We start from the raw sequence: 23,023 nt of genomic DNA, 5'->3' as shown, positions 1-23,023 counted from the left end.
TTAAACTTTCCTTTTTGATCAAACTAAACTAAACCATCCACTAACTTATACTGTCAGGTCGCTGCATTTCGTTATGTTTTTATTTGTGTTTGTTTAACATTTGTTTTGCTTTGTTGAATGTTCTGTTGTAATCGTAAAGCATTTAGAAACCGAGCTGTGATTTTACACTTTAAAATACAAACTGATGACGTCGTTTGTTTCTCGGATCAACCTTGAGAGATAAAAGTGTGATTTTCTTCATTCTGCAGCAGTGAAGCCGCTCTGGGAAACAGTGACATTTATCTCACCCCGTTGGCCAATTTCAAACACATTTCTCCCCTTTAAAGACAAAAGAATTAATGAAAGCCAAATCTGAGACGGAATAATTGCAAAGATGGATGTTCTCTGCTGTCAAAAGTACGCTGAGTGGGCATAATTTGTTCCACTGCAGCGGTCGGGGGTTAAGGGTGTGTGTGTGTGTGTGTGTGTGTGTGTGTGTGTGTGTGTGTGTGTGTGTGTGTGTGTGTGTGTGTGTGTGTGTGTGTGTGTGTGTGTGTGTGTCACATTTTATTTCCAAGCAGGCTTTGATCACACATGATCAGCAACATCCGCTGGATGAACCCCCCGCCGCTGCCCGAGCTGCGGGCCTCAGCTGTTATTACGGATCTCTCGGCAGGTCAAGACGAGGTTTCGATGTGAGAAAGCAAAGGCGAGACGAGAAGAGGGCCGAAGTGTCGAAACTCAAATCCTAAACGGAAAAAATCGCTTCTTTCGGATGTCGTCACGGTGACCTTGAACCTTTTGCCTCGCTGGAGCGTCTGACATCTGGGTGGGGGGGGGGGCTCCCAGATGTGACTGTGTATGACTAAGTGAGTGTGAAGCAGAATTAAAGCCGAAGAGGAGCGAGCATAAATAAAAGATGCTAATCGTTGCCTGTGCTGCTCACCGGAGTGCAGAGAGTAGCTGATGTCTGCGTTGCTTCCCGTGTCCTTATCCAGGGCCTTGACCCGGACGACCCGGGAGCCCGTGGGGGCCAGGTTGGAGATGCTGGCCTCGTAGCGGGGGCTGAGGAACGCCGGCGTGTGGTCATTACAGTCCTCCACGTGAACCACCACCTTCGCAAAGTTCCTCTTCACCGGTATCTCCTGGTCACGCACCTGAGAGGAGGAGCGAGGAAATGTTAAAGTCTTCTTATTAAAAGGGTTTCTGGAGGTCGACGACTGTGAGAGTTACAATCCTCGAATAAAATCTGTTTAAAGCATAAAATATTGAGGAGCGGACGTATGTTTTACTGTTGCTGCTGCTATTTTTTTTTTAGAAAATTTGGCTAATGTTAAAATAAATGAATGGAAAGTCAATTATTATCTTTTTTATTAACTTATACAGCGATTAAAAGAATGGAAATCGTATGCATCTTGTGTATTTAAATGGTTGGCTTTTTATTTTTAAATAAAGTCATTGAATTTTCAGAACACATTTTAAAGTCATTTTCAAGTACTAATGACAAAAAATTACATGTAAATTAAAAATACAGCTATTTATAAAACATTTTGAGATTTATATTCCTTTTTTTTTTTAATCATTAAATATCATCCCCCTTATTCATTACTGTTTAAATCAAAATGAGAAAATGACAATTGAGACGTATTAGTTTAAGTGTACTGTTGTGGCCGTATCGTTACCATGACGATGAGCGTGTGAACAGAGATCATCTCGTAGTCCAGCTCCTCCGTCATCACCAGGACTCCGCTCTTGGGGTCCAGGTGGAAGAACTTGGTGCTGTCGGGGTGGAGGCTGCTGTGGATGGAGAACAGCAGCTTGCTGTTGGCGTCGGCGTCCTGAGCGCTGATCTGCAGGATGTCCTTCCAGGGGGACGTGTCCTCGGGGACCCTCACCTTAAAAACACACCCAATTCAAATTTCAGCAGTAGCATTATTTTTTGTGTTTGTTAAAAGTTGGTTTTGAGGATGGAAAACATTTTGAGGAGCAGAAATTGTTCTGTTACAGCTTTAATTCCCCACTGGACGGGACCGGAGAGGTTGTTGATTACGGCAATAAAGGAAACAGCAGTGAGGGGAAAAAAATAACAGATTTTCTAAGTGGGTGGACATTAAAAATAAAAAAGAATTTTTCTGTGCGACTGCGTGACCAAATCTTATCGAGGAAATCCAGAAAAAGATGCGTAGCCCCGAGGGTTCAGACAGTGGGGGGTGGGGTGGAAGTAATGCAGGACAGGCAAGAGGGAAGGCATTTTTAAAGTTGAATGACTTAGCTGGTTTTCAGACAGCAAAATGGCACGGAAAGTAAAAGATGTTTGTAAGGAGATGAAAAGAAACAGGTCATGGAGGCCGTTCCTTTTAAAACCTGTAATATTTAGTGAACAACAATGATTGATGAATGAATGATGTTCGTTAACTTCCCGGCAGATAATTTTTGTTTTGTTCTTAAGTTTCTTGGGTATCAAAGAAATCCAGTTACAAACATCTGTACGACTTTCGGTCCTTTACAGATTAAACGGTGCCAATTTTGCAAAAAAGAAAAAGGGTGCTCAAACTGCAGCGAAGCAACCGACGCCATGGCAACAAATTTAAAATGTTATGTTTTTTTCTCAGTGTTACTATAACTGTTAAGAAAAAGTTTTGAGAGATACTGATTCCAGAAAACTCTTTAAAAAAAAATAATAAAATGCTTGAGGACTTGTGATTATGGGATGCTTTTCACAGCAGGCTCGCCGATGATTATCTGTGAACGACGTCCTTTAGGGTGTTTTATCGCCGTAATAACTCACCCGTGAGCTCAAATAAAGACGTGTCAGACTCTCACCTCGTACAGCGGCTTCAGGAAGACGGGCCGATGCTCATTCATGTCCAGCACACGGACGTAGGCCTGCAGTTCGGAGACAGAAAGACAACAGGGTTTTTTTTATTATAGAAAATTGACGCTCAGCATGAACGACATCAAATATGGAAGGTGGCGCTTCAAAAAGCTGCTTTCCCATTTCTGGTAGTAAATAAACTGAAAAAATGTATAGTTTGGAATGAGTTTGATGTGAAGACACTAAGTTCAGGATCCCTGGTGGACATAAAGGAGGTCAAAAGGGAGTCCGAGTTCCTTCTCAAACACATTTTCCACTGCAGGTCAATGGGAAGTTTTGGGAATCTCTGGTTTGAATCCAAGACTGGGTGAACAAACCATGAAGAAAATAAACAGTCAAAAAAATTCTCATTTGCTATATATTTATTTTCATCCGGTATTTGCTGATATTTTTGAAGCACTACTTGTGATTGGTCCTGACTTTCTTTTTCCATAAACGAGTTATTTGGGAACATATTTATCCACTCTTGTTTTCAATTGTTTTTGTATTTATGTGTTTTGCAGTGTAATTCCGGTCTCTGACCTGCGTGGTGGCGCTGTGGTGGCCGTCGGTGACGCGCACCGTCAGGTTGTAGTTGGAGCGGCGAGCCGCGTCCAGCTGGCGGGCGATAGAGATGGTTCCCGCGTTCCTCTGGATGTCGAAGTCCTTTTGGTCGTCACCGCCTGAGAGACAGAGAGAGAGAGAGACAGAGACAGAGAGAGAGAGAGAGAGAGAGAGAGATGAGCTTAAATTGAGAGTGTGTGTGTGTGTGTGTGTGTGTGTGTGTGTGTGTGTGTGTGTGTGTGTGTGTGTGCATTTAAGTGTGTTTGGTTGGACTTTAACAATCCTCTCTGGTGTTTCCTGATTGGCTGCAGGATGAAATGGTTTCTTATGAATCGGATCGCCGCGCTGCTTCATCCTCAACGCGTCCTGATTTAAGCGTGTTCGTTTGTCTTCGCTCTTTCGGTCACAAATCACCCGCGACACACTGTTCACTCCGTCTCACTCTGACCATCTGCTTCTATCTCGTTCACCTTCTCCCTTCCTTCCTTTCCTTCCCTTCCTCCACTCTTTCCTCTTCTCTCTCCTTACCTTGCTCCGTCCTTGTGTTTTATGGCTCCGTGTCTTTTCTCTCTCTCAGCAGGTTACATGTACATACGTGAGGAAGGTAAACCTCATGCCTGCTCAGCCAGATGGTGTTTATTAAGATATCCATCCTGCAACGAGCTAAACACACACACACACACACACACACACACACACACACACACACACACACACACACACACACACACACACACACACACACACACACACACACACACACACACACACCCCATATGCACTTTTATTTACTATGTGATGCCTGAGGCTGCACCACGCTGCTGCTTCATTTTACATTTTGCATTTGTATACCAAGAAAGAGAAGAAGTGAGATAAAGCGCCGATATATTTCCCTTATTTCTCCCGACACACGAACGACTCTGTTGGCTCCCGATCGATTGATAACTTGGGTCATCCGGAGGGTCTGTTTCTGTCAGTTAGGCTTTAATGATGGAGCTGAAACACGGCAGATGAACCAGCCACATCGACAGCTTTTCGTGAAACCGATTTTGATCTTCTTAAATCCCTCGGATTGACTTCCTGTACGACTCCGACGCAGCTTCGGCACAGAGAGGAGGACGATGTACCGTCAGAGCAATCTTTCACATTGCTGATCATCTCCGGGACAGAAATGAGATCCCTTCCCGAGCTCGGAGGCTCCTCTCTCCTCCGGGAGCAAGCCGCGCAGGAAGCATCTTTTACTGAAGAAGATTCAGGTTCACGGCGGCAACAAGGCGAGCCGAGCGTCTCCAGCAGCCCGTCAGTCATTTAAACAGGCCAGCCTTGATTTTACCGTCTTCATCGTGTGGCACAATGCATGTATGTCGTGAAAGGGAGCGTTACGTAGAGCAGAAGAGAAGCGGGGTCGGGGTGAAGTGGGAAAACACAATTATCCATTCAGCAAAAGGGGTTAAATGAACAGCAGGAGGACGCACAAAGCAACACGTCCCTGAGCCACATTTATCTGTTCTACGTCAACTGAGTTTCAAAGGAGATCCGGTGACCCTGAAACCAGCAGACAGTCACAGACGAACCGGTAGAAAAAGGAAAAACTGGGACACTTAGCGGAATTGCCTTAAACTGCAGTACCACCGAGTGCCGCTAGGGGGCTATGGAGCCAGAGCCGACCTCTAGTGGCACTCGGTGGTATTTCAAGCCGTTAACTAGATTAAAGATGATTTCTTTAGGGCATTTTATTGTCAGAAAATGATAAAAGAGGAACGACAGGAAATAAAAGGTCCGGCTGCCCGGGAAAACTCTCGGCTATCGGGTCGCCCAGAGGTGCCACGACTCAATTAGTAGATCGATAGAAAGTTACTCCTGTCCAATTTTAATAATTGATTTATCATTATCGTGTCAAATATTCTCTGCTTTCCTGCATAAACATTCGAAATTGCTCTTTTTCTCTGCTTTTTATTGCTGTAAACTCACAGATCTTAAATTTTTCTAATATTATTTTGAATACAAATAAAAAGCAGAGCGGTTAAACATATTTTTGAAGTCTCTGACTTTCTTATGACATGTTGTGATTGGTTGATGTATTAATACAAAAAAACAAAACAAATTTACATTTCTCGTTACGCTTCTTTGAGATAAATGCTGCAAAAGTGTTAGACTGCAGCTTATATTAAAAATGATTTCTTTCTGGCTGTGGTCCTTTAAAATGATCCATATTCACCTCACAGCGCCTCATCAAGGTTCCTCAGCTCTGATCTGCGAGCACTTCAGGCACAGATGGATTTCTACCTTCAAGTGCTGCTTGATTAGAATTATTTTTAAAGACCCAGACGAGGTGAAACAATTACACATGAATATATATGAAATATATGTAATATTTGATTCAAGTAAAAGTTTGTCAAATTAGAAAGTTCTTGTGTTTTTCTGAAGATTTCTCCATTTTTTTCCTGCTGAAGAAGGTCGTGAGATGCAGGTGAAAGTTCTGGAAAAAGCTGATACTGGGAGTAAAGTTTCCTTTTTCTTTTCTCTCCAAGATCAAGACTTTTGGCAACTTTCATGCTTAAGCTGAATGAACAGAACATCTTCGAGGAATGTAGAAAGTCTTTCGTATAATGTCGAAATTTATAGGAACGTGAGAGATAACAAATAAAATGACGTGTTGACTCTCGGCTAAAGTCAAATAATGTTGTTTATGGACACGTCTAACCGCTAACCGCTCTTTCAACTGCAAACAAGAAGTTTCTGAAACTTTTCCTTTCGGATGCTCAACCCTCCCCTGCAGGCGACAGACCTCGTCCTCCTGCAGGGGGCCGCTGGCCTTGGACCGGCGGGCGCTGACCCGCATCCCGACCGCATCGCGTCCAGCTGCGACGCGACACGCAGGTCACCGGAGCGACGCTGCAGGACGGCGGAGAAGCGATTCTCTCCCGCTCCTCGACGCGCCGTCGCTCTGAACGCAGCGGGATGTTGTTGTTCAGACTCGCAGGATGTGTTCGAGTTGTTTTGACAACGAAGGAAATCTTCATCTGTATCTCCCGGATATCTCGCAACCGGAGAGCGGCGATGGCCATCGGAGGGCTCCGCCGCCGGGGAGGAGGAGCAGTAAATACACGATGGTATCTGCGTAGGAGAGGAAGCCTGTGACACAACAGCCCTCATCTGGCAACGACGGGATGGAGGTCAGAGGTACACGACGGCAGAGCGGCCGCGGATGGAGCGGAACAGACATAAAACAGAAATATGAGGGTAGGAGGAGGAGAAGGAGGAGGAGGAGGAGGAGGAGGAGGAGGAGGAGGAGGACGAGGAGGAGGATTGGTTGATCTGACGGTTGACAGGCCATCAGTGATAATTACTGAGTTTTGACCACAGGGAGAAAACTCAGACTGGCTGATGAAACACAACAACACAGGACTGAACTACTACATTTACTCTGCTGCTCTAACATGACAAACAAATATGCCTTCTTTTTTTTTTTTTTACTCCAATTTACTAACATCCTCTTCACTTCGTCTGCTTTTACTTCACAGATTTCTAATTTCATTTCTACAACATATCAACAACTTTTACACATAAATTATTCTTTATTTAAATTATGAACCTTCCCGCTCGCCACTTTGATTGACAAAAAAAATAAACTGCCAACACTGTAATACAGCCGCTTTCATATCTGATAACACAAAACAAGGAAATATAAGCTATACATATGTTTAACACTGCAGCTGACCTATCTAAAAAAAAAAAAAAAAACACAATCACCCTGCGGCACCCTGCGGCCCGCCAACAAGGCTCGTAAATTTAAAAGCCGTCCAACAATTTGGTTTCCACTTCATGCAAATCTCCTGTGATGCAGGGAAGCGGCAGCCGGCGGCATCACGCCGACGACAGAGTCCTGCTGTATCAGCCGGGCAGCAGCAGCACACACCGACTTTCTATTCCAGACCTGAATGTCAAGCAGCTCGCAAAACAAAACAAGAAAAAACAACAACAAAAAAAACGGTTCATAGCTTCTGTTTTAGCAGCACTTTCTGTACCGAGACGCAAATTCATCCAGCGAGGGAAGAGTTCATGAAAGCAGCACAGATGGGTCAGGATCCAGAATTCTTCTATTACAGCCTCAATGACAAATGAAATTTCATTAATTAATGCAAATTCAATCATCAAAACCAACCTCCTGCTTGACCCTCTGTCTACAGAGCCTCAATGTGGAAAGGAAAAACTTCCCATGATGCACTGCAGCTCCTCTCCTCTCCATGCATTGGTATGATGTTTTCATGTTGTTTTACTGCTTTGTGTTTTGGGAGTCTGCACTTTAAATAAGAAGCGACTGATTGGTTGAATTATTGATGCAATAGAAGATCCAATTAATGAGACGTGACATTTCTGTTTCATTAACTGATCAAAGAAATTAATTTTAAAGTATTGCAAAAACAACAACAACAACAACAACAACAACAACAACAACACAGCAGTCAGACTTCTTTCTGGCTCATAAGAGACTTTCATGGAAAATGAAAACCAAACGTTGCACCTATTCGTAGCGGAGGAAACAGGAAGCGTATGTCGTGTGTGCTTAGCGTGATTAAGTCCTTCGCTTCGTGACAGAACGAACGTCAGCTGACGTAAAACGTCCGGCGGCATCGGAGACGAGTGAAAACGTTCCCTTCTGGTCTCTGCTGAGCTCAGCTGAGCTCTGGCACGGCTCGAACCCAGCAGGAGGAAAAGCTCTCGGTCTTTTCCTCCTGCTCACGCCGCCCCGCCTGGCAGGAAACGGTTGGAAAAACCACCACCACCCCCTCCACCCCCTCCGCCCCCTCCACCACCACCCCCTCCACCCCTCTCCCCACACCCAATGTGTTTTTTCCATGCGATGCGACACGAAGACACACCTCCGGACTCAGAGGGCTGATTTCCACTTCAACTCGAAGTGTTTTCATGGGAAGATGAGGAGGAGGAGGAAAATGAGGAGGAGGAGGAGCAGCCAGCCCTCCTGCGGTGATCTGGCAGGTGATGAGAGGAGGCGCGCCACTGTTTCATCCTCACAGAGTCAAAACGTCCCGCCGACACCCAGACCTTTTTTTTTTCACCTCTCTCTCCTCCACCCCCCACCCCCTCCCCACCATCACTTCAGGGACACTTCAAACCTTCTGCGATGGCAAAATTCGATCTTTTTCTGTCTGTATATGTTTAAGCATTTATTCTCCCCATTAAAAAAACAAAAAAAAATCCCTCGTGAAATATTTCCGCACAAAACCTCAGAGAAGCTTTAAAGCAAATGTCAACAAAATAAGTGGTTATTTAACAGAATATTTACACATATTTACACGATGAAAATACATAACCGGCCGATCAGGAAGCTTCATTCGGACCGGTTGAAAGTGAGGATAAAGGTGTGGATGGGTGAGCGAGGTCAGTCGGAGCCACTTTCCCTCAAAGGCACAAGAACCTCTCCAGTCTGGGTTTCTGTTTTTAAAGTGTCTTTTCTACGGATTAAACGATCAGCTACCTTTCAAACAGAAATAAAACAAGCAGCTTCACAATCACTTCAAAGCCCCTTTCCTGGAGCTTCAGAGCTTCCAGCACCAAACAAATTCTCTCTCGTTCACTGCTGGTCACCGCGATCTTCCTTTCATGTCTTTTTTTTTAATTTATTTTAAACTCAAGTTGTTTATAACAGGGAGATTAAAAATAACTAATTCTGACAGGCAGCAGCAGGTTTAACCAACAAACACAAGGAGTACAATTATAAACACAAAAGGAGGCAGATGTTAGTCAGATCTACTTTATGTTGAATTAACTTCTTTTGGGACCAAAATATTTCGAATGGTCCTTTAAACTGATTTCTGAGCATCTAATTTTCCCTTCTGGGTTTGTTTTTTTGTACATTTGTATGTCTGTATGTCACATCTAGATATTTTCTGCACCGCTAGTGGAGTCTGATGCTAAAACATAATATAGAAAACATGCATGGAGACCCTCTAGACACACAAGTGGAACAAAACAGCGTGGTATCTCGCCAAAAAATATGTAATACACCCGTCAGCAAGCTGCAATACCAGCGAGTGCCACTAGAGGTCGGCTCCAAAAAGCCTCCGGCTCCATAGACTCCCATTCAACTTCTCTCATCAAATCCAAAGTGAATAAAATGTGTCCATCAGTTATCTCGGTGTTGTTAGCTAAAGTCACTCCTTCTTCTTAGTTTTCTGGAGGTCCATCTGAAAATAATCCCTCATTCATTAGAAAAGAAGATTCAAGAAGACCTGTTTTTGGGGGCCAGGATTTTGCTAGAGGTGGGCGGGGCCTAGTGCCCTCAGGTTCCCAATCAGATCGAGGCAGATCCACCTGCTCGCTCCTCCTCCAGCTCGGTCAAATATGGTCACTTCCTGCTCCAAAAAACAGCTAAATGGCAACGACCAAAACGCCAGAACAGCAGTTTACGAACCAACAGTCTGACTTCACTGTTCGAGAAACCAAAGGCTCCTTCCTTTACTCACGTTCTCCTTCTATACAAACACAACAACTGTAAGTTAGAGAAGTTCTGACAAACTCTCAAAGAAATCAATAAAAATAATAAAAAACAAAAACAAAAAACAGAACAACTTTCTTCCCTTCAACGCACACCCTCGTATCGTTCGTCCTTCTAATCTCCTCCGCCGTCGCGGCACTTTTGCTGACCTTTAGAAAAGAAACAAATCGTCTGCAGTTCATCCGGAGCCTTATGAGGATGGATGATGACGGGAAACCTGTTTGTAGAGACTCTCCTCTACAAGTCAGCAACTTCGCTTGTAAGTGGCAATACGGTGATCGTCAAGTCTGATTTTCTGGGACTGCGGGAGTTTAACGTCACACGAGAAGCCGAGACGGACAGAGAGACTCTCCGTGATCGACGAGGAGTCGTTGTCCTGGGAATGAAAGAGTTTCTTTCTCCGATTCGGTTTTCCTGCACCATTATTTTCTTGTCAAATTGAGCGTCCCGTAGAAATAAATATAAATAGTATCGTTACCCATCGTTTGTCCTCTTCTGGAGATCATTAACCTCATTTGAGAGTTTGAACTTTTTTACTGTTTTCTTTCACAAACAAACAAGTTTCCTGATCAATACTGTGTGTGTGTGTGTGTGTGTGTGTGTGTGTGTGTGTGTGTGTGTGTGTGTGTGTGTGTGTGTGTGTGTGTGTGTGTGTGTGTGTGTGTGTGTGTGTGTGTGTGTGTGTGTGTATATGTGTATGTATGTGTGTGTGTGTGTGTGTGTGTGTGTGTGTGTGTGTGTGTGTGTGTGTGTGTGTGTGTGTGTGTGTGTGTGTGTTCACTCACCCACGATGTCGAACCACCGCTGGCCGTGCGTCTCCGTCATGATGATGCCCACCATGTGAGTGACGGGCTCCGTCTCCATGACGGCGAAGGTGAAGTGGGGCTCCTCGAAGGTGATTGGCTCGGCGGAGGGCGGCGGGAAGGCGACCCACTCCATGTCGAGACGAGCGGTGGACGAGCGTGGCGGGCTGCCCTGGTCGGTCGCTTTGATCTGGAAACGAAGATTTTAAATGAGCGTTTAAATATATTAATATTAGTATTTTGTGTTTATTCAAAGCTAAAAATACTTCTAGAAAACCAGACATGAATTAATCCGCCGCTGAAAATAGATCCCAATAAACGCACTTCGCCCTCCAGGCAGAAAGTGATAGACTTTGGCTCAGGATGTGTTAAAGTACCGACAGACAGTCAGAGGTTTATTACTTTTAAATGGGATTTAAAGCCATTCAGAATAAAACCTGATTCATGACCTATGAAGAAACAAAAAAGAAAAGCAGAAGAGTTTGCTGATGTTTCCTTTCAGTCCCTGATGAACGCCGTCGGTGCCTTTCGGGCTAATTTAACCTCTTTGTGCTCGGTCGGGTCGTCGGCGTCTTCCGCACCTTCGACACGCACTAATGAAGCTCGACGACTCGGAGAAAGCGTCGAACTCCAGCCTGTTGAAATACCTGCGTTTCAGAAAAACACCCACCGTGAGGATGGTGTAGTTCCCGGGCCAGAAGTCTCCGTGCGCCGTCACCACGCCCGTCGCCGGGTCGACGTCGAAGCGCTCGTCCTGGTTGTCGTGGAGCTCGTAGGTCACCGCGGCGTTGGCGCCCTCGTCGTCGTCCCGCGCCACCATCCGGCACGCTTCCCGCCCGCCGGCGCCGCGCCGCTGCTCCGGCAGCCTCACGTGGAAGAGTTTGTCGGTGAACTTCGGCCAGTTGTCGTTGGCGTCCAGGACGCGGATCACCACGGTGGCGGTGGAGCGCAAAGACGGAGATCCGTTATCGGACACGATCACCTGAGAGGGTTAAATATCAGAATTACAATAGTTCTGTTCACGCGGAGCCCTTCTCCACTTCGGCCGTCAAAGTTCTCGGTTGGATATGGTTACCGTGGTAACCCAGGTAAGTAATTATACTTACTCTGATGTGCAGAAAATGAACTTTCAACTGTTTCAATAATCAACGAAACGTTACACCTTTTTTTTTTTTTTTTTTAAACATTGACAGACTTTAGTGATTGATCGAGAAATGAATGTGCAGATTGCATAAGAATATGAAAATGTAAAATCCTGCCCATCCATGTAACGACCTTGATCAAAACCTAATTAATCCAGCCCGGTTAAGTTAATGAATTAATTAATGAACGGGGCTGTGTGAAGTGAATCCGCAGAGGAACGCTGACGTGATCAGAGGAAAGTTGGGAAAGAGGACGTTGAGACTTTATTTTTTGTAGTTTTCGGGGTCAAACAGAGTTCTCAAAAGTAAAGACTAAAATTTTGACCCACAAGTTTGGCTCTAATAAAATACGTTGATTATTAGACGGTACATTAATGCCGTGTTCACTGGAATTTAAAAAAAACAAAAAACAAAAAAAACCTTTATATTTATAAAGAAAAGTTTTTGAGGTCATTTTGGGGCCAAAAACTTTTTGTCGAGCAGGCAGCTTTTTTTTTTTTTTTTTTTTTTTCCTGATCAATACTCGAACTCACAGAAAGAACAAAAGGGGAAAGCGTTTCCAGCTGAGGAAACGTTTCTGGTCGACCTCCTGCTACTTCTGCTGTGAATGTAGATGTCGTCCTCTGTGACGCTTGATACTTCAAAAACACACTTTTTACTTACTTTGAATTCAAAGTCGGATCTTTTTGCTGCTTTTAAAACCAGATTAAAACATCCCAACACGACGCCGTGTTTTCTGCACACGAGAAGTCAAGCCTTACGGAGAAGCGCTATAATCTGTACCTGCTGTATTCAAATCAGCCCTTCGACGGCCTGTTGAACGTGCATTGTTATGGATTTATCGACGGGCTGAACCTCGGATGCGTCGCCGAGCGGCAGGATTTGTTTTTCTCCCCGTTTTGGCATCAACCTGAAGGAAGGTGAAAAATGTTGTTTATGAGGAGTCTCACCTCGACGCTGTGCTCGGGTTTATCCTCCCGATCCAGGGCAGAGAGAGTGCTGATAACACCTGCGTACGCACACGCACACACACACACACACACACACACACACACACACACACACACACACACACACACACACACACACACACACACACACACAGGGGGGGAGAATCGATGGTGTTATTGTCCATCCCAGGAAGAAGTGAGAGTGATAATTGCAGCTAAACAAACAAACAAGGACAGTTGGAAGTGTTACTGCTGCTGTTGTTGGTGTGTGTGTGTGTGTGTGTGTGTGTGTGTGTGTGTGTGTGTGTGTGTGTGTGTGTGTGTGTGTGTGTGTGTGTGTGTGTGTGTGTGTGTGTGTGTGTGTGACCTCGAGCAGTAACAGAGCTGATCACACCTGAACAAACACATTCTGGTTCATGGATGTTGTTTCTGCTGTTGTTTTGGTTGTGTGTGTGTGTGTGTGTGTGTGTGTGTGTGTGTGTGTGTGTGTGTGTGTGTGTGTGTGTGTGTGTGTGTGTGTGTGTGTGTGTGTGTGTGTGTGTGTGTGCGTGTGTGTGTGTGTGTATGCGTGTGTTACCCTAAGAGTATAACCTCCTTTACTGAAATCTGTTCATTAAAAAAAAAAAAAGAAAGTAAAATCAAAACTGAGCGGAAGAGGACGGCAAAGAAGGATAATTGCTGAACTATTTCCATAACTAAGAATTAACTAACCGTTCAAATAAAGGAGAATAAAGAATAACTGTTCTCGCTATGAATCGAAAACACTCGATTCACTTCCTCACCACCAGTTTGTATCTGCTCAGCGAGAACAAAACTGGCCTTGTAATGATTTTACATTATTATTAATAACGTAGACTTGTTATCGAGAGAGATGACGTCTGATGGTAAAAAAACTTGGTGAAATTATTCAGAATAAATCACAGATTCGTGGAGCTGAACGACCAATCAGAGCGAATCTGAATCTGATCGAGGCTATATTTTATTTTTGGGACCAGAGTCAGTGAAGGAAAACCAGAAGCCGACAGACTGCAGTCTGGCATTTTTGACGAGTCAGCAGTTGCGTTTGTATTTCTAAGAAGCGCTCCTGTGTCTGATACGAGATAAACCATGCAGCTCCACAGGTTACTCAGACGCAGCTGTCTGTCTGTCTGTCTGTCTGCAGCTGTTGTGAAACCTTTACAATTTCTGAGGATCTAATAAAAAACTAAAAAAACATATTAAAAAACTTGCTTTCATTTCTGTTGTTGTTTTATGGAGGAAATCCTGGAACACGAGTTGACATATCTCTTATTAGGCTGCGGGATGTTTAGAGAGGTGTTTTTGTATGGGGATCGAGCTACGAGGCATTCGTCATAACCAAGGAAATCATCATAAATCTGGATCCTATCAATATCCACCAACAAAACAAAAAACAAATGTAATCAATAACAAGAAATCTTGGATTTTTTATTTTTATTTTTTTACTGCAGACGTGCTTTAATGTTTCAAAGCTGCTTGTGTAAATATCTTCTTTTTTTCCCTCCCTCTCTCTCTTCTGCCCTTATCAAAATAAATGAAGTGTTTTCCAGCAGCTGTTGGCTCGAACAGCAGAAACGCGCCGGCTAACGCTGCCGGTCGGATAATAACGAGGGTCGGCGGGAAACCCCGTGTTTATCGTAGCTGTGAAATCAACAACTGCTGCTGTTAATCCCGTTTGTTTTGGGCACATTTTGAAAGAATGTCTTGTTTTATGATAACAACGGGGTTACCACGGTGATCTTATAAAAGAGACATTTCTGCTAATTCTGCACCCTGAGACACGAAAAACACTTTAATTGAGTTCCTTCGAAAGGAGTCTGTGGAGGATTCAAGGATAACGACCAACCAAACACATCCAAAGTGAGAATCTACGGCGCTTCATTCCATATATTTTTATCTATTTTCTTTTATTGACGTGTTGATCTGTTCTTATGCTATTTTATTTGTTTTTCCTTATTTCAAATAAGATCTGAACATGGTTTTATGTTCCTTGAAATGTTTTTTTGTGAATCATTGCATTTCATTTTGTAGCTGTAAAACACTTTGAGCTGCATTTCTGCCAAATGATCCCCCTAATTCCTCCAAACTGAACTTGTAACTTCTCACTAAAAAGTCAGATCACTTAATCGACCAATTTACAGCCAAAAGTGTTCTTTTATTTTAGTACTACCTTCTATTTTTCCTTATATTCATCGGTTATATCAGTTTTATGTGCATTTCTTTCAAACTGCTTTACATTTAAAGTGTTTATTGACAGGCTTTAGAAGGTAATAAATTTGAACTTATTGAGTTTGAGGGCATCGTTTGTGCATGAATTGGATATTTTAAAGTTTTTTTTGTGGTTTTGAGTCCGGAGGTTTGAGGTCTGATGTTCTGTTGCGTAAAGGCCGGACGTTGCCTGTAAAATAACAGCAACAAAACGTCATCCTAAGACTGAAGTGTTGACTTGCTGCTCTTCGGATGAGGCGGTGCAAAGCCTGCTGTGACAGAGGAGGGCAGGACGCCGTGAACCCTGCAAACATTTCCAGTTTTCTGAGCGTCGGTTCAGTAAATCACAACGAAAACTGACAGTGAACAAAAAAAAAAAACACAAAACATGCACACCTGCATAACTGCTGACGAAAGAGGGCACTAAAAGTTACAGAAGTATTTGCAGGATTGACGCCAAGATGGTGTCAAACCTCTCAGTTCAATATCTTTGGAAACCGAACCGAGAGACGAGCCGCGGTTTGAACTTTGCTCTCGTTCTTTTTTTTCTTTTTTTTTAACGATTTCTGTCACTTTTCATGAGAACATCCGAGTTCGTTCTTCCAGGAAAGAGAATATGAACGATATCACGTCTCCTTCCTTTTCACTTTAGTACAAATTCTAATGCAGGACATTCTTGTGACACAGTATTTTTCCATTTTGCAGTGGAACTACTTTTACTTAATTAGTGAGTACTTCTTCCATCAGTACAACTTAAACAGCTGTAAAAATGATCTTTCTATTCATTCTGTTTCTATACTCAGCTGTGAGAATTGAAAAACAAATGATGAACTGCATTGCTTAAACTTGTTATTTTTTAAAAATTATAACACAAGTGGAGTAAATGTTTGCGTTAGTTAAAACTTCAACAGCCTGTCATGAACCCATCTGGAATATTTCTGTTTACAAAAAAACAAAAAACACTTAAGGATGAAGCTGCAGCAACTTTTGAGGAATTGATCTAGAAAAAAAAAAAAAAAAATCTTCCAGCGAGACATGTTGAAGTGTTGGAAGCTGAATGGAGAAGGTGCGGGAGGTGTTGTGGTGGGGGACGGGGTGTAAAGACCCCGCTGAGGGTCGTTCGGTCCTTTTTACGACAGCGCAAACAAGCCCTGCTGGGAGGACATCATTAGGACAGGTGGGACGCATCAGAAAGTGTCATTAGGGCGGACGTGGGAATCGCGGCCGAAGCCTTGTCTCCCTCGTCGCCGGTTCTCACTCGGCCGTGCCGGACGGCTGTCAAGAGAAACGCGAAAGACAAAGTGTTTGTCTGGCGTGTCGGGACCCGGTTTGTTTGTCTCCCTGTCGTTTCTTTATGCCAGTCTGCAACGCAATGTTCCTCTTTTCTTTTCTTTCTTTAACGCTGCCCTGTCAAAGTCAGCCTTTAAAAGGGGGACGTCTTAAATTTCTGAGTGACGTTTTGAGACGTTTTTAAATGAGGTTTTTTTTGTTACTTTAATGTGGTTTTATTATTATTATTATTATTATTATCTTTCCTTGCTGTGTGTTTGTTTTGTGACTTTAAAGTGCTTTGAGGCCACGTTGAAGGTGGTTTTCACAGACTGGATATAAAAGTGTTCGTCTTAAAAGTGAGGCAGATGCAGAAGTGACTTAAGCTGCAATACCAGCGAGTGCCACTAGAGGTCGGCTCCAAAAAGCCTCCGGCTCCATAGACTCCCATTCAACTTTTCAGCAAATACGAAGTCAATACATTTTTTCCAGCAGTTATCTCGGTGTTGTTAGCGAAAGTCGCTCCTCCCACACCACCACCACCATCATCTGATCCGATCAGAGATCTGGGAGGGAAAACTCTCCGCCCCGCTGGCCTGATTTATCGTCAGTGACATCGGATCAGAACAAACTGTCTCGAGGTTGCGTTCAGAGACTGAATGTGTAATTTAGAGGCTTTTAAACATTTAATACATCACTTAGAAAAACACGCAGCAAAAGAGACGGCGGCTGACAGATCGGCTGCCATGAAGCGAGGACGCTTCGGGTTCGATTGAAAACTGTCCAACTCGATCTCACTGGTGCACGGAAAGGAGATGTTACAGTAGATGTTGAATATATTTAAAAGAGTAATCCTAATGTTTTTCAGGTTTTTTTATTGTTTGTTTTTATTGTGTTGTAACCCTCCCTAACCGGTCTGTGGATCTCAGCCCGAAGCCCAATGGTCCCTGAAGACATAAATTGATTAAAAACAGCTCATGAATATACGGTTTCCTTTTTGAAAACAAGGCATTTCAGGAATTTCTGAAAAACAAATGGCTGCTGTAGTTTTTAGCAAACAAACAAGAGGAAATAGAGCCTTTGTTGGGGACTACTTTCAGCGGCGGATTAACACACATTGAGTCTAAATAAACTAGTGTTTGTTCTTGATTTTTTTTTTTGAGCTACAAGGATAAATTAATTTCGATTTCGTGGTCATTTTGTGGGATTTGTTGACATTAGGAAATCACAGAATGTCAAACTTCACATATAACTCCTCTTTATTTATGGCCTGTCGATCTAAAGTATCGATAATTATATTAGTATGACAAGAATCCTTCCCATGATAGCAGTTGAAAGAGTTTGAAGGCACTCCAACGGTGTGAGGAATCTGCTCCTGTTAAATGCTGATGAAATGGTCACATTCCTAACTTGCCTGGCCTTCATCAACAAACAACCTTTTCTTTTTTTTTTGTGAAACACATAATTAAACCCATTTTGAACTTGCATAACCGAGATACTCCGATTTCCCAACAGGTGCTCAATAAAAAAAAAAAACAGACTGGACAGGATTCCAGTATCTTTGGTTGATCATAAATCCCTCTGTCAACTAATTCATCTGAGTTGACTCACACACACAATGCATAAAGTATAAAGTACATCCAGGCTTCACAAGCATAAAAGCTTAGTCAGCTACCAGCGCGCAGCCGTGAGTCATTTTCATCCTGTCAAGGCATGAGAGGTTCCTACACCCGGCATTATTAATAAGAGCAGGTTCATTTGTGAAAAAAAAAAAAAAAAAACGGGACAAGGCGGGTCATGTTCTGAAGCACGTTTACAGTCACTGGAGGGAAACATGATCTCCCTCCATGAATGTGGGTTTATTAGATCTCTGAATGACACCAGGACATGAATCTTGTAACTTTTGTCATCGGATGACGGTTTAGTTTAGCTGCGGCCTTGTTGTCTTCATATGAAAAGCTCTAATCTCTTAAAACGACATGCTCTAAGGTTTAAGGACACCGTGGGAAACTAATGTGCCGCTATTAAACTCCAGTCCAATATGGCTGAATGGGAATAAATCCCTTCAGCACTCGTAATCACTGAGGTTGGACTCTTTAATAGCCAGACAGCAATTCCTTCTCCAACCACACGTCTCTTCAGCTGACTTTTGGTGTGTTTTTTTGTTGTTGTTTTTTTCAAGGTTTCCAGTAATCGAGTAGTCCAGCAAGTAAAGAAAAATTGCAAGTTGCTATCGTAGCTTAAGCTGCTTAACGATGTTTGTGCGGGACGTCCCGCGTCGTTGCGTATGCAGCGATCGTGACGATTTTCTCTGATCGATCAGTGTTTTCACCTCGTATTTATCAGCTTACTTCGGAAGCTCGGACGGCGATACTGCGACAACTTTTGCCAAGTGGAAAACCCCCAAAACAGTGAGTAGAGTCAAGTGGAAAGAAGTGGAAACAGGTCTTATTGGTGTTGTGATCCAGTGTTTCTGATTTTTTTTTTGTGTGTGCAGATATTTTCCAACTATTTTAACCAACTGCTGATATTCCAATATATGCACGTATTATTTTTATATTTCATATTTTCCCCACCTAATTGCAGAGAAAATAACGTCTCCCCCGTAGTGGAAATAACATGATTATGCCGGCTCATATCGTGATGGCCCACCGGCAGATGTAAAATGAAATGTGTTTACAAAGAATGTAAACATTCAACAAACAAAGTGCAGGACGCCTTCAACTTTATATGTAAAACTGAGATTCATCCCAGATGAGACAATTATTGCAAATGGAAACTTTGAAATCCATTTTGAAAACTTTTTTAAAAAGCCTCCAGTCAGTACGGACATATTGCTCAAGAAACATGCTGATGTCATCCTGTGGGATAACAGGGTAGTGGCATCGAGCATTTAGCCAAGTATTTAGTCAACTGGGCATGTTTAAAACTAGGGATGGGCATTTCAAGCAAAACTTCGCTTGTAACTATTTGATTTTTTTTAAACTCAAACAGCTTTCAGACGCATTACCGCCATCTACTGGCAGGTGCAACTAATTACAACCAGGTGCCGGTGAAATTAGATTTTGTCGATTACAATGACTATTTGAATATTAAAAATTCGTGCTCCATCCCCAAATAAAACGTCATTTTTTCGGCCTGTCGTATCAGCAAAATGTTCATTATTTTTTGTTGCATTTTAAAGCCTTTGTCGGCCGACAATTAGTTTTTTCCTTGATTAGAACTAAATGGGATAAACCTGAGCCATGAAACTTGCCTCTGACCAAAGTTATTCATGTATATGGACAGGGGTGTCCACATACTTCTGTTCATAGAGTCTCTTTTTGCCGTTTAGCTTGAGGTTAAAGTAGCAGGTTCATGTACTTCGGAGCTAATTATAAATGTATACTATAATATACAATGTTGATTTTTTTTTTTCAGTTTTTTCATTTAACCTTTGTTTTGTGGGAGTCTTTCAGTTTCCTTTTGATGTTTGTGCGTTCAGCTGTCTTTTTCTTGCTCCACCAGTTATGCGTCATCTTAAATTGGTGGTTATTATTTAATCCTGTTTTCATGTGAACCCGTTGAAGACCAACCCGAGTAAAGTTCAGCAGCGTTTTCTCCATGAATTTAGGTCGAGGACCCTTTAAATGACCTCAAAGACTTGAAGTTATGGAAATCCTCAGAATACCGAAACACATTAACCATTTTCAACACGACACATTTCATTCTGCATGGATTAGTTAATGAATACCAAATACACCTGCATTTACACAACGACAAAAAAGAGCTTGTTTTAAGTGACACTCTCCGGCTGTATCAACACCTCCTGACCTACCTGCCTCTCTATTAACACAACTCACACTCTCTGCCCTGTAATCCTTCGACATACTGGCCTCAGGGCGTGGACAAACACCGCGGCTACCTGGAGGGAGATTATCAGAGGAGGACGGGACTTGTAGCGGCTTGTAGCGGCAGAGTTAATGATATGCTCATTTGTTTGAACATCAAAGTCGCCACCAGGTGATTCAGTTGAAACTGTCAGAAGATGAGCACATGGACCAGGAACTCCGTTCTTCCTTTCCGCGTTCATTTCTTTTTCCTTTCTCGGATCGCGATCGACTGACTTTCTGCAGGAGTTTCTTATTATGAAGTTATAATTTTGTTCTCTCTCTCTGCAACACTCCCTGGGTTTCTGCATCACTTTTCTCTGCTCAGACTTGCAACTGTGCACCAGAAGATATCACCCTTTTATTTTTTTTAACACCTCTTATGGGAAATAACTCGACTGCTCAGTTTCACAGCTGCCTTAATAAAAAGAAATACAAATGTAAATGATCCGCTGTGGGGACACGGACATATTCATGTCGAAACAATTTTGCGAAGGAGAAAGAACAGAGGTTCCTCCAGATGTCTTATAATCACAAAGGGAGTTGGAATAAAGATGTAAATCAAGCAGAAGGGAGCACGCAGCATACTCTACAACTTCCTGCTCGTGTTTTAGATCACTATAAGCTTAAATGTATTTCAGGGCACAGCTGGATATTATTCAAATAAAGCTGCTCTTCGGATTTAATTCAGATTCATTCATTGCCTCTAAGTGCCTGCAGGGTCTAAACTGAAGGTGCACGTCCAGGAGTTGCAGAGGGATTTTACAAGAAGCTTTTTCAACAGGCAAAATAATCTGCGGGGTTTATAGTTAGACAATGAAACACATGTCAATGGTTTTAAGGAGGTGTTTCACATGCCACTAATTTCAGTCCTGCAGTCATTTTCTATTGCACTCAAAAGCTGGAAATGAGACACATTAAAATAATGTAATGAGATATATTGATCTATGGGTCAATGCTCACAGCCTGGTTCTAAACAAATGGATCCTTCATTTCCTATCATGCAACTCCAATGTAAAAATCAATAGTTATCCACTTTTTAACATAAACTTACAGTTAAAAATGTAAACCTCACACTGATATAATTCTGGTTATTTCATGCTGGAAAGAAGTCTTCGGAGCCACAAAGGAGGTTATACACCTTTTTTCAGAGCATGTAGCTCCTCATGATAAGTAAACCGAACTACATGTAAAAAACAAAAAAACTAAAATTCTCCTTTAACTGACGACAGATTGTTTCAATGCAGTGCACAACCTTTGTGAGAAGTGTACTTTACCTGTTTTGGGATCGACGTCGAAGTAGGTTCGATGAGATTCCAGCATCTGGAAGGAAAGCTTCCCCTCGGAGGACGTGTCCACGTCGGCGGCCGACACCTGGACGACGGACTTGACCATGTCTACGTTCTCCAGGACGGACGCGAAATACACGGGCTGGGAGAGTTCGGGAGCGTTGTCGTTAACATCCAGGACCTCCAGGAAGACGTGAGTCCAGGAGATCAGAGGCTCGGTTCCCAGGTCGCTGACGTAGACGGAGAGCCAGTAGTGAGGCGCCGTCTCCCGGTCCAGTGTCTCCGTGGTGCAGATCACACCTGAGACGCATCACAAAGGGCATTTGGGAGGAATTAGGGTTAACGGTTAAGATAAAACACTGTTTTCACTCGTGAACCGCACACCGCTTGTTTCAAACCTCCTGCTGTGCCTTGGGCAAAAATTCACTTACCCATAATAACTGTAACAAGCCTGGAGGAAGCGTCAATCACTGGGACTTTCATCTCACTTAAAAAAGGTGCCTACTCGCATTTTCAAAAGTCTGGATTAGAGCCCGAAGGTGGTGCTGGGAAATTTTTAGCATTCCCTGCTCAGCAACGTGGGCGACACATTTGTGTTGCCAAAATGTACTCCGGCTCATCCAATATACAAGAGGCCACTGAAAACAGGGGGGGAGTCGGGGTATACAACTTGACACTTCTGAACGTAGTTGCCTTTCAGCAGTAGTTTGGATTTGGACGACCCGAGGGAGAACTCAAACACCGGCAACACAGAGACGGAGGTGTATTTCAGCACAGTCCCATCATGACAAGAGAACTCTGTTTGCCCTGATTTTATCAGAAGCTTTAAGTGCAGCAGGAGGCTCGTGGAATGCGTCGCAATACATGACAGGAGGTCACACAGTAGAAAAAACACAACCTCACCCAACCCTTCGGAGGAAACACTGTGTCCTAACGTGTCATCTTATCAGGGAAGCAACACGAGGAAATCCACGGCCGTAAAAGATTAGTTGCAGCGATTAAAATAATTTGTAACACAGAATTCACGCTGAGATATTTATTCGGTGACCTTTGAACATTCCTAAATGTGGATATATTTTTCTTTCAAAACGTCCATTCTTCACATGTATAAGCAGCTGGTAAAACAATCTCACTGCACACCCCACTTAACAGCTATCCATTTTAATCATATCACGAGATCTCGGTCAGAAAACAAGTGAGTCCCAGAGAGAGTCTTTCACTGCCTGCTGGGTAAATAATCAGGCAGATAACTCCCCCGGAAAATGAATATGTAGCTTCTAAACTTTGTTTTTTGAAACAGATGAAACAAACAAGACATGACATGTTAATTTGTGACCTTTAGATGTGCCAGTACGTTGCGAATTTGGCTTTTCCAGTCTCCAAGCTAACCGATCGCTGGCACCAGATTGAGATTGACATCTTCTTGCCTCTCTTGGCAAGACAGAAAAAAATAAAAAAAGACTTGTTTGTCTGCTTTTTTAAGATGCAGGCAGAAACAGCAAGATGAAAAAAAGTTTTCAACTGGCTTGTTTTTATACCTCTGCTAGTTCTGTTAGTG

At 43.0% G+C, this 23,023-nt stretch overlaps 1 protein-coding gene across 1 annotated transcript in view; it reads right to left on the bottom strand.

Annotated features, from left to right (window-relative positions):
• Positions 1–23,023, bottom strand: part of fat2 (FAT atypical cadherin 2) — an 88,695-nt gene that overhangs the window by 51,711 nt on the left and 13,961 nt on the right. Inside the window, exons 3-10 of the mRNA XM_069710064.1 lie at positions 21,454–21,765; positions 12,813–12,871; positions 11,391–11,702; positions 10,703–10,910; positions 3,377–3,516; positions 2,803–2,865; positions 1,662–1,874; positions 926–1,136 (exon numbers count right to left, since the gene is read on the bottom strand). Coding sequence (XP_069566165.1) covers positions 926–1,136; positions 1,662–1,874; positions 2,803–2,865; positions 3,377–3,516; positions 10,703–10,910; positions 11,391–11,702; positions 12,813–12,871; positions 21,454–21,765 — 1,518 coding nt within the window. The remainder of the gene's footprint in view (positions 1–925; positions 1,137–1,661; positions 1,875–2,802; positions 2,866–3,376; positions 3,517–10,702; positions 10,911–11,390; positions 11,703–12,812; positions 12,872–21,453; positions 21,766–23,023) is intronic.

The sequence above is a fragment of the Brachyistius frenatus genome, unplaced genomic scaffold (genome assembly GCF_029030835.1).
Source record: "Brachyistius frenatus isolate BFR_SWC_R1_liver_20210118 unplaced genomic scaffold, ASM2903083v1 Contig_89, whole genome shotgun sequence".
Taxonomy (NCBI): Eukaryota; Metazoa; Chordata; class Actinopteri; family Embiotocidae; genus Brachyistius; species Brachyistius frenatus.
The sequence above is the reverse complement of the archived record's forward strand: the minus strand, read 5'-3'. Positions and strand labels throughout refer to the sequence as shown.